The 12,541-nt window shown below is 37.8% G+C and overlaps 1 protein-coding gene across 2 annotated transcripts in view; it reads left to right on the top strand.

Annotated features, from left to right (window-relative positions):
* The window catches only part of LOC119797393, a 52,345-nt gene that overhangs the window by 17,066 nt on the left and 22,738 nt on the right, over nucleotides 1-12,541 (top strand). For both annotated transcript variants that reach the window (XM_038306461.1, XM_038306462.1), the window contains 2 exons: nucleotides 11,143-11,292; nucleotides 11,792-12,123. In XM_038306461.1, coding sequence (XP_038162389.1) covers nucleotides 11,143-11,292; nucleotides 11,792-12,123 — 482 coding nt within the window. The remainder of the gene's footprint in view (nucleotides 1-11,142; nucleotides 11,293-11,791; nucleotides 12,124-12,541) is intronic.

Raw genomic sequence — 12,541 nt, 5'->3', positions numbered from 1 at the left:
CAAAGATATGTCTGTTGAGGATTTTTGTTTTGAAGTTACCTGAAGAAAAGCACCTCTTGTGGGTTAAAGGTCAAACTCAAGCTGCTTTGCGGTATTTCAGTTGGATGATTTTATTTATGATTAGTAAGTGATTCTGTTAAATTGCTGAACTCTAACATATAAGTTCTTAAAACCCCCCAAAATACACTTTTTTATGTTGTATTTTGATTATTTCTAGAGTTATTAGAGTTTATAACTCCTTCTGGACGAATGATGCTGATTAAACTCAGATTTTATACCATCCACTTTTTCATAGAGGCTTCTAATGATCTGCTGTCTTCTAAATGATAGATGGGTGCAAAAAAAATGAAAAGAACACTGATAACAAATGATAATTTATTTTTCATTCATGCATCAAGAAGTTACTTTTGGGCGATCTAAATGTTTTGGTTTCGTTTCACCTGCTTTGTGTCACTCTTTGGAGGTGTTTTTTGTATAACGGCGGAGCCTCTCTGAAGTTTAATTCCTCCGCTTTTTGATGAGATGTAGATGGAGGCCTGAAAGCCTCACCCACAGTGATGTATCACCATCCTCCCTGCTGATATTCAAAAATCCAACAAGAACACCGAAGCGGGCTTTCGTATTCGCACACATTTTGCCATTTGCCATCTTTTTTTCACTGTCGGCTTTGCCGTGCTTCTTGGAGGTTGCTGTTGTGAGCGCAGACGCACAAACACAAAACAAAGTAGGGTTTAAGCTTTTAAGTCTACCCAGTGCTTCTCTCCCTGCAACAACCTCTAATGTGTTCACCCCACCCTCCAAAAAAAAAAAAAAAAAAAAAAAATCATTCATTATTTCTTTTATATTTTCCTTCTCAAAGCCCATTTTTCTCAGCGGCTGCCTAGTGTGCGGTATTAGGCTATGTGTAAAATAAATGATGTCTGTAGCCGTAGGGGTATGGCTCTTCCTCCCCCAGAAAACTACCTAACGTCCAAGGAACATTAAACACCCAGATCCTCGTTTAGCGAATAAATAACCATTCATTTGAATGGCTTTGCTTGTGTGTGCGCACCGGACTTTCTGTGCATATTTTACCAGCGCTGTGCCTACATGCTGCGTGTCAGGAGGGAGAGATAGAGAAGAACCAAAAGAGGGAGAGAGAGAGGGGGCCCATTAAAGACTTAATATAGAATAAATGGCCAGGGGCCTGCATGTCGCCAGCGGACCCCAACTCCACAGCGTCATGGTGGGTTACTAATGACCTGAGATCGGGCTCCAAAATGAACTCCTCATATGCATGTCATTTGCAATGTGTATATATTTATATATTATTTTTTAATTGTGTTTGAAAAGAGAGTAAAACGGTATGAGAGTCATTTATTGAGGGGTTTTAGGGAAGTTCTGCCTTAAATGATTCTTTCCAGAAAACTAAATAAATTAGATTCAATTAGTCTTTAATGGTTTATGTGCTGTGTGTTTGTCAGAGAGACTTCAGTGTCTGTGTGTTTTTTGACAGCACTTACAGGGGACTGAGTTGGAGGTTTTGATGGCAGTGATTGCCTAGTTAGCAAAGGGAAGGATTGTGGTGTGGGATAACAATATGGACATTTCATGTACACTGACTAATGTATTTTTGCTTACTGTACAAACATACATTAGTCAGCCTCGCTGCTGCTCAGTAATGGCAGTGCAAATGAAAAGAGCTTCAGTATTACTTTTAGAAGTAATATGTGTGAGCTGGGGGGGTGGGGTGGGGCGCTAAAAGAGTTGAATGTTTTGGTTTTGGTTTTTAACCATGATGCTATCCTGGTTGACCCAAAGAGTCAGCGATGGTCCTTCCCTGGCACACTGTCAGGTTTGTTCATAGGGAGAGTTGAACTCTACCAGGCCTCCCTGTTTTTGGTGCTCAGTGACAGAATTTAAAGGCTTAATTAGGAAGAAAGGGTTGTCTGTTTTGGGTACCACAGAGTTTTATCTTGTCTTTTTTGAATTCGATTGCGTTTTTCGGCATCCTTGAATAACTATCTTTATTGACAGTAAAAGTTTGCAGGCAATCGCGAAGCAGCTTTGAGGGAACCACTGTGGCAACGATTCTCCATTGGAAAGCGTTTTTGCCTCCAGTGGAGAATATCAATCTCCGGGGTCTTGGTGATGAGTGATAGAAGGACGGAGCAGGAGATGGACAAAAAGGCTGTAAAGTGCAGCAATTTAGGCAGATCGCTGACTTTTTTTTATAAGGAAAGAAAAGAGGTTAAAGGTGAAGCTCTTAATTGAACTGCCTTTCTACAATAAAAAAAAAAGGCAAGCTGTGAAAATTGCTGTTAAAAAATCATATTGCACAACAAACAATGAAAACAAAAACCCACTAATTGTTTCAAGCTAGGAGTATCACACAGTGAGCTAGTTTATGAGGTATGATTCTAGCGCTGAAACAATAATTTCACCCCGGCGCTGCATGTCCCGAGCCTGTAACATCATCAATGACCCCTCACACCTCCACCATGGACTGTTCTCCCTGCTGACCTCTGGGAAGAGGCTTCACCGCAGATTCTGAAACAGTTTCTTTCTCACTGCCATCAAACAGCTGAACTGTTGAGAAAACTCTAAATCATGTCACAAGACTCTGCATCACACTGACAACACTAAACCAAAATACTGCATATTTGCACCATTTATATTAATGCTCTGAACTTCAATATAATGCGATTTTTTTGCACCATTTTTTTTTCTTTCTCCCACACTATTTACATTTGATCTCTGCTGCACTTTAAGAAATGGAAATGTCATGAAAAACTGTACAAAATGAATTTCAGTTTTGTATACACTCTATGTATACAAAATAGCAATAAAAGTTGTCTAAGTCTTTTTATTTGGAATAATCATGATTAATAGATTATTTAGTAATCGACTAATCGTTAACTGGAGTGTAGAGACTCTAAAACAGGCATTTAGCTAACAGAGCGACCCAGTAATTGTACCAAATTGTAAAAAAAAAAAAAGAACTCAAGTTTGAAACTTTGAGTTTCACCTTCTTTGATTTGGTTAAAAGTCTTCTTTAAAGTAGACTATCCAATTATTAATTAAATAACTGAAAAATTATTGAGAGATTAATTGATTTGTAAAATAATTGTTAGTTGCAGCCCTTTATAATTAACATCTACGAAGCAAAAGTGATGAAATGGTTTCACTCTGAGGTATGGAAGCTCAAGGAGGGATCAGTAAAAAAATAGACTTTTTCTTCTTTTTTCAAACTAAATCTTAATAAATCATTAGCCCTAATAGAAGTTTGTTTTACATATCATCTTGTATATGAAATTCTGACTCTGTCTTGACTAGAAAAAGGCCATAATGACATGTATTTTTTTTTTTAATATATGTATTTTTTTTTTATGTACAATCGAGAGTTTCAATCTGTTTCAGAAACCCCCCCCCTTTTTTTAAACACAGAACTTGAGGAAGATCCCATTGTTCCACATAATAATGATGCTGTCAGTCATTTGCTTTCTTCAAGGGATTTGCAGCCAAACACAGGCAAAATGTAGAGGAGTGTGTTTGCGTTATCAGGAAAACATTATGTTAAGAAACACTGTACAAAATTAGACCACAGATTTTTAATTAAATAAAGCGACTTAAGAATGGAACATTGAGAAACATCTTACACAGTATTTTGTTTGGTCTGCTCAAAGTTATAATTTTATTTATCTTTTGTTAATACCAACTACTTTGTAGGTATTTCTGGATAGTTTTTTAGTATAGATTTAGATTATTAATGCCACCGGGAGCTACAGCATCATCACTTAGCTACATTTACTGCAGGAGTTTCTATGCTTCATCTGTAAATGCAGATGATAGTTGGACATGTTTTTCGCTGCCTCTTGATGCTGGCATCAACTCCATGCTGGTTCTATGCGCTGGTTCTGCATTAAATCTATTAGAATGATTGAATGAAATGGCATGTCTCAATTCTTAATAAACATTTATACCAAGAAAATACTCAATATAATAGCAATAGTGATTGTATACCCTGCTGTTATTGGACAATGCACAGACCTCTTAGTAATAATGTCATCGCAAAAGTACACAGTCTGTATTGTTCAATATTTAGTCATTATCGTTACAACCAAAACATTGGTTTATATTAGTGTTTTATTGTCCAGATTGAGCTGTTATATTTGTGGCCGCAGTGATTTGCTGACCTTTTTTTACTAAAAAGAATTAATACAATAGACAATAGATGTTGAATCAGTTGGGTGTAAAAGAGATGAAAGTTAGAGGCACAAGTTTGTGCACACCAAGCTTAACATGTCTTTTTTTGTTGCTCTAAAAGGTTTTTTTATGCTCAGATAGGCAGAGTTTGAATTAATGAATGCAGATTGCAACAAAAACACAATCTTCCCACAGTCGTGTCAGAGGATGTGTGTCGAAGCTTTTCACAGCCCAAAAAATTAGCGCTGGCAGATGAGGCTGCAGTTGGATGAAGAGTCGTCATGCTGTGGGGTTGATGAACTGTGGGAAGGACAGGAGCCCTCAGACACACACAGATTCCCAAACATGAGAATAATGTGTTTTTCCTTACATTAACATGGACATCCAAGAAAGGCAATATGTTCCCACAGTTCTTTGTTTTCTTTCTTTTTTTTAAACCCATTCTCATATAAAGTTTCTCTTTTTAGTTTGATTTACACTTATACACACTTACCAACTGTTTGTATAAGATATAGTAATGGATTTAATTATGTTGGTTTCTGCCTTGTGGTAAACAGATTCAGTCATCTTTAGTTCTGTGTGAGTCTGACCATTGTGTGTCTATTTGTCTACATGTTAGTTTCTTAGTCCACTATTTTTCTGCTAGCTGCAAGTTTAAGCATCTGCAGCATAATCATTCTCTTTAAAAGTTTCTATTTCCCTTAAACTTTTTTACATTATCATATGTTGCAACCACAAGCTTTAATATAGATATCATTTGGCATGTTTATCAAAAAGTTAAATTTTGGTTTCATCTTTAATCTCTAAAATGCACTTTTTGCCAACTTGTTAGTTTTAGTGGATATCAGTGTCTTGTAGGCATGTAGAAGTGCTAAGCTCCCTCTGTTTTCAGATGGTGGGTTTATCAGGAGTTTATTATATTACTTTATAACCTAATTCGGCTTTATCCTGTTCAGTAACTTTGTCTCTTACCATTCTCTTGTGTTCATTGTTCTTCATGATGCTGTTTATTCACTAATGTTCTCGAACAAACCTCCTTCCTTTTAATTTCACCAGATTGTCTTTAGGGTATCAGAATAAGGGGGGCTTTTTTTATATATATTAAAATCCTGTCTGTTTAATCTTTTCCTTCAATATTACATTATGCTTTGTGTCAGTCCACCATATGGAATCCAAACAAAATGTATCAAAATGTATTATTTGAACCTAAAAAGATGTAAGAATGCTTCAAATTCTGCTTTCTTCTGATTTCACTTTGCCTCTGTGTTTCATGTTTTTTTTTAATAGGGATCTGGCTCCAAAATGCTACCTTGCTTTCAGTTTTCTTCTTTTATTGATGTTTTTCATACCAAAATTTAAATTCTACAATTTAAAAATATATAATTTTTTAATGCTTATTTTTTACTTTCTATTTTCTTTCTGTAACCTTTGCAAAAACTGGGGAAAAAGTCTTCACAGGAAAGAAAAAAAGAGATGACTTTTATTATGGAACATCAAGTGCACATTGCTGTTTACCGTCATACCCATAACTTACCTATAGATGCCAGTAAAGTACTTTAACTAATAAAACCCAGCTTTTTATTGCTTCAGGCCGCCTGAAAAGGTGATTTATGGGGCCGGATTCATACCAAGGATGGCCTCCATTGACAGCTAAGGTCTGTCTATGTGGGCTGCATCCTCTAATGCCTCCACCTCACCAACGTTTGGCAAAAGTTTTGGTGATGATTGGCATCCATAACTGTCTGAGAGGAGCATCAGTCTTACATGGGGGTCTGAAGAGAATCTGTCATCCTAACAGTTTCATCCCTCATATCATCTCTTTGTTTTCTGGGGATAACTGAATCACATCATATGCAGAGAGAAAACTCTGAGATCTCTGAGGGATTTATTTCTTCTGGGTCGCCCCCAAACAGCATTTTGAAGCTTTAACAGAAGTAGTGAAAACTCTAACAGGACTGATGATCTAGTTATGGGTGTCCATTCCCCTATCAGCTTAGTTTTTGGTTTTATTTTGGCAACATTGATTGTCTCTAATGTGTTGTTTGTTCATAGTCCTCCGGCCCTTCTGTTTGTTTATGCAGGGCCGGTTTTGCCCTACACCACTTGCACAAATAATTATGCTTGCTAATGAAGGGGCCCGCAGCCACTGCACTCGGTAAATGCCTTTCTGATGAGAAGCACTGGGAGACAGCAGGTGCAGGGTGGCCCTCCTAGGGACTAAGATTGAAGACCAAGAAGCCAGGGTGTCTCCCCCACCTTCGTCTTTCCATTTATCTAGCTCTCGACCAAATATTCCTTTAATTTCTTCTTGTTTCTTGTGCTGCAGTGTTGTAATTTAGGAAATTACAACACAGACATTTTCAATTGTCATTATACACTAGGGAGTGATTCAAAAATTTTTATTTGAAATAAATATTTCATATTCTTAACTAGTTAATTCAATTGCCATTTGCTTCTGTTGCAAGAAATCCACTGAAGCACTTCACTGTGGTCTGCCATATCAAAGCAAGGAGGCAGAGAGTGCAACTGCAAGTTTCTTTGAACAGAAAAACCCACTGATAATTTCGAATAGAAGAATCACTTTTGTATTGCAGCTATGCTATTAGTCTGATTCTGGCATTTATATATAATAATATCTATCATTGTATAGTAGAATATTGTGTGATTTAAGCACAGTAAATAGTTTCAATTGCACAGCAATGACCGATTTCCAAAATCAGGAAGAAACAAACTGTACAATATTAGAGGCTTCTTTTGTGCCACAGCAGATCATTAAAGCATGCGACTCAAAACTATGGCAGGATCTGCACCAGTTTTTGAAAATTGGCCGTTGTTGTTTACTATTTGCTATTAACGGCTGTTAATAGCAAAACTCACCGGAATTTTCACAATAAAACTTTTCCACAGTAACAGTGAAATACAGTATTATTTAAGCATAAGAAGTTGGTTCAACAAAGTTAATACCGCAAAACCAAAGCTAAAAGAACAGATAGGATTGACTTTTAAAATAAGACTTAAAGATTGAAAAAAATATTATTATCAGGCCACTTGGAAACGATTATCTGCATGTTTTTGTTCCTCAGAATCATATGTACCCAGTTGGTTTTAAACTAATGTCTATGACTTGATGTTTTTTTTATATGCAAGGCCTAAGATAATGCTTTAACTGTACATAAAGAACCCTGATCTTGTTTTGGACACACAAAACACTAATGTGCTAGAGACACAGGCTTGTTTTTTCTGTTACTAAAAGTTGTACCTTGTTTTAGCCGCCTTACCTGATGCTGAAACTAACCTCTGAGCCAACAGCTATGGACCAAGTACCAGTTTTCTCAGAAATTTCCTGGCTCCCTTCTAAGATTAGCATTTTACTGATAAAATAACACATTAGAGAAAGACAAACCATTTATTTAAACAAATTTGGAGAACCACTAAACAGCACAAGTCATTTCTCTGCATCCTCTGCTTCTTGTGCTGATGTTTTTTTTCTATATTCTCATTTTAAAGGAAGAAAACAAGATCTTTTGACTTCTTCTTTTCTCCCATTTTTGTTCTCCCCCTGTGGTTTCCATGGGTTTTGAGGGCAAACAAATAACAAAACAAAACATTTATAGAATCAGTGCTTAGATCTTGGCCCCCAAATCTCTACACTTAAAGCTGAGCGAATGAAGCATGTGGAGAGGGCCCATATGAGATAGACGGAGAAACATTTGGGTTCCTGCCTGCAAACTTTAATGCCACCCTCCCCTCTTCTGTCTTCCTCTCCGAAAACTTCATAAGCAGTAATATTCTTGTGCGAGCCTGAGTGTGAACAGGAGGTGATGACTGTTAGTATGGGAGTGTGTGTGTAATGGTATATGGCGCACATGTGTGTGCACATTTGCATGTGTGCGAGTGTTTGAGCAGGGTGGTGTCAGCTCGCTCCTTGCCACCCCATTTACTGTAGCTGTACCGCTGTGATCACAGACAGATGTATAAATCAAACCTCGCTTGATGGATTCATCAGGGTGGCGAAACGATCGCCTGAGAAGAACTCGCAAGTCTCTTAGCATTCTGTGTTCTGACAGAAAGGGTATGCAAAGAGCCTAAATGGATGAACGCTTGATTAATTCTTTGCCAGAGATGTTGGCGACAGCAGGAAATGTGTTTTTGCTTTGACTGTGTTTGCACGGGAATTTACGCACGCAGGGTGTGAGTTATGAGGCCTGAGTTTTGTACCTAAGGCTATTGTGCATAATGACGGCAGGTTGGGAGAGCTGCACGCAGCCGCTAAAGACTTGCCACCTGTGGAGTGGAGGCAACCAATGAGAGAGGGAGGAAGTGTGTGTGGGAGTGTGTGCATGTATGCCGTTATGTTGTCGAGGCCCATGTGGGAGAAAAGATGAAGCCGCAAACTGTGATAGGAGGATGTGAATAGGCAAAGTGTGACAGAGAAACAGGTAGGCAGGTAGAATGTTCTTTACTCAGAAGATCTGATCAAATGGAAAAAATAAAAAGTTTTTGTTGAAATTTGAACACCAGTATGAAGATATAAAGTATTTGCTCACTCTATAAAGGACCAACAGGAAGGAAACTGGAAGGAGACAAATCATTGATTAAGAATAATAGCATGAAATTGTCCAATATGTCTTTGTACACTGCAGTAGAGCTGCTAACGGCTGAAAATATCTCCATGGCAAAATCTGTCCATCAAGTTTCCATACATAGGGGAATGATTTAACACCCTAGAGATCTCCATTGCTCCAGTACAGTAGCGGTAGATTTTGCACCACTTTATTTGAGGCTTTGCATTAAACTTTTAGAGTCATAAATAGCGGATCTGTGTCACCCCACACACTGTTCCTGAGATAATCTAAAGATATGTAGATTAAAAGGGGTTATAGCTGTTCAGTGTGTTGAAAGTTGTTGACTTCAACATGAACTTTTGAACGTGGCCCACTGCTTTATTGCTTTTCTTGTTATGGCTCTTGGCTCATATTGATGCTTCCTGCGGTCTGTCCTTGTCAAAAACTGATCTGCCGTGAGCTGGTCAGATCCATCACTGAATGGGTCATGTGAACCAGAGCACCACTTTATGGCAGTCGGAAGATTAGAGCTATGTAAGATAAAAGTTGTTGTTAGGCAACAGAATAGATATGACATTTAAAAGTTACAGTGTCCAATTAAAGTTAAAATATTTAGCATTATTAATACCAAGCTTAAGTTCACAGAGCTTTTCATCTTGGCTCATTCTGTTGTGCATAATTTCTGGATTTTATACACTTGTGGCCATTAATATAACTGACGCATTTAAACTTAACTTTGAACTTGAACATGTAAAAAAAAAAAAAAAAAAAACTTTTGAAAGTATTGTGTACAATTTGAGCAACAGTTAAACATTTGGGGAAAAAAAACTTTGGGTGTTAAGCAGAAGAAATGCAATATCTCAGTAAAACTTGGCATAAGAAATGCTGGTTGCTGTGCGTGCATCTAAATATTCCTAGAGACGGTTAGCAAGTGGATTTTAAATCTAACATGTTGATAATTTATAAGAAAAGGCAATCTGTGTGTCTGGGGGTGGCAGAGGGAGGAGGAGGAGGGGCAGCAATATGAGTAGTAATTTACTCAGTTAAGAACCAAATGGCAGACAGACTGTCGCCCTGCGTGTTATCACAGAGCTTCGCACTCTGCTCGTTTTCTGACTCTGTTCTCCTTCTCCTTTGTGTAGTTTTGTGTGCCTATGCGCGCAGTTGCGTTGTAGCTTTGCGATACAGGCATCATCTCAGTATTTTGGGCAGAATGGGCTGTAAACGGTGGCGCCTTTGTGGCTGTAATAGAGATTTTATGGGCACATGTTTGCTCATAAAGTCGAGTTACAGTAGATAACTGCAGGTGGATTAATCTGTGTAGCTGCAGGTTGTGGAAGTTGAGTGTGTCCTTACTTGTGCGTTGTATACCCATGTGAGTGAATATGTGTATTTTGTTGAATCTCTGGAGGCTTCATTGCACTCATCAGGATATCGGCGTTGAGGGATGGCGGTGTCAGTAAAGTGACAGTTGTGTGTGTTTGTGTGTGCAAGGATTGATGTTCCTAAATCTGACAGTAGCCATATTGTGGAAAGGAGAAGGGAGGGATGGAGGCGTGAGCAGCGGGAGGAGGACTGCAGCCCCCTCATCCTCGCAGGTTAATATTGACACAGCCTGGGCAGACACAGCGCCTTAAGCACTCATCAATCACCCTCAGTGGACGCATACAAACACGCACACAGACTCGGTCTAAAGTAATGAGAAGGACCACACACATTTTCTAATAACATGATACAAACACGTTCTAATATCCTCTGACTCTTTGGAAATGTCAGGAAACTGACATGAACGTCTCAACAGCTGCATTAGTTTACTATAAATATCTCTCTTTATGTAAAAGTTCAACTTAAATAAACACAACAACAATTTCCAAAACTTCCCTAAGCAAACAGTTATACAGCAAATGTAGATAAATCAAGCAAATATGTTTTCAAAAGTATCACTTTGTACACTTTATGGATATCCCTGCGTGGCAAATTATGATTGCAGTATCACTGTTGTTAATCATTTCAGAGGGAGTGAGAAAAAACATGTTCCCTTGACAAACAAAACAATTAATTAATGCAACTTTCTATACATCAATCAGAGAGAATGTCAGTGAATTACCATAATCTGTGCATGGTAGCTGTTTTAAGAGCAAACAGTTAATTTCCAGACAATAAATCACAAAGTGTCTTTCTACCCCTCTGTGCACTTTGACAGCTTCGTCTCTCATTACTACAGATGAAGACACACTTGAAAATACTTTTACTAAATAAAACTGAATCATATGTGCAATAAAAGTTACAAAGTCTAACAATGTTAGGAACAGATGTAAGTAAAATGCTTGGAAAAAAAAAAAAAAAAGATACATTTGTAATGGAGTCATTTTTTCCCCTCTCTAACATCCAGGACTGGCATGAATACAGAGATGACCTGAAATTGTTGTGTCACCAGAATGACTATGATGGTCTTGTAGTGGTCTTGTCCATCAATGATACAGTTCATCATCCCCGCCAGCAGGTGGCTGTCTACTCAAGCAACACAGATATCTTAAACCAGGTAATTTCTATTTCTATTATCTTTGCAAGACAGGACTTTTGTTTCAGGTTCTCTTATAATAAAATCTTTTTCCACTAGCTTCTTATTTTCTAAAGAAAACATTTGCAAAAATTACTCTATATGCTGTAATATTAGAAGGTTAAAGGTATAGTGGAGGATTTTCTTTTTCCAGGTGGATTATCAAAATAAGTGGTCCTCCCAATTTTCAATCATTCCGGCGATATTTTTATGTAAGTCCTACATGCTCGTCCCCATTTTTACTTACCAAATCTTCTGGCAGGTAATTTTATGTGCTTTTACGTACATGTGCTTTTATTTTTTAAAGAGAAGAGGGTAGGTCTTTTCAAACTTTTGCCAAAATCCTTCACTATACCTTTAATGTTAAACATGTCACACTGTTTATTTTCTCCCATGACTTCTGCTTTATTGCAGTTTAACAAAAAAGAAAAACAAATGAAATAAGAATTACTATCAGAATGCTAACATTTTGTGGCTACAGGTCTGTGCTGAGTTGGAAGTTTCCTGCAGGTGGTCTTTTTCTGGTGAACTAGAAGAAAAGGAGGATCTTCAGGTCTACCACATTCCAGTAAGCACATCCGCATCTTCTAGCACACTTCCTCTGCTGCTGCAAGACATCCGAGGCATCCTAAAGGACTTTGTTAACCAGCATAGCTCAGTGCTGGGCTGCCACCCCAGCAGCAGGACCTCCTCTACAGAAGGAGTAGCGGGCAGCGTGGAGTTTTCCCAGGGATCATCCGGCATCAACGACATGGACGGATCTGACACGGAGAGGGCTGATGGAGGCAATGGAGATGTCGCAGCAGAGGCAAGGTATAAAGTGCATTTAATTTCAAACCAGTATACCCCCCAGTAAAAATGCAAGGTTTTTATTATTAGGAAAAAGTAGGCAATTATACATTTTTATAATAGGTCTTTTTATTTATTTATTATTATTTCTATTGTTTTTTAGCCTTAATGCGGCATATAAGCTGTTCAGGTGAGCAGGAAAATAAGTCTCTTTTCAGAAAGCTGTACACAAATAAGAAATAATAAGTAATAACCAGGTTATACAGCTCCTAAGACTAATAAATTATTGAATTATTTTTTCCCCTCAGTTACAGTGTTTCTCGGTTTTTTTGCACACAATTAAAATCAATTACATATAATCTGATTAATGGTAATATCCACTCAAGATTTTTCTGCCATGTCCTCACTTGCATTAGAGATTCCAAAGGAATAAAATCAGCTA

The sequence above is a fragment of the Cyprinodon tularosa genome, unplaced genomic scaffold, assembly GCF_016077235.1.
Source record: "Cyprinodon tularosa strain WSP-4 unplaced genomic scaffold, ASM1607723v1 ctg581, whole genome shotgun sequence".
Taxonomy (NCBI): domain Eukaryota; kingdom Metazoa; phylum Chordata; class Actinopteri; order Cyprinodontiformes; family Cyprinodontidae; genus Cyprinodon; species Cyprinodon tularosa.
The sequence above is the reverse complement of the archived record's forward strand: the minus strand, read 5'-3'. Positions and strand labels throughout refer to the sequence as shown.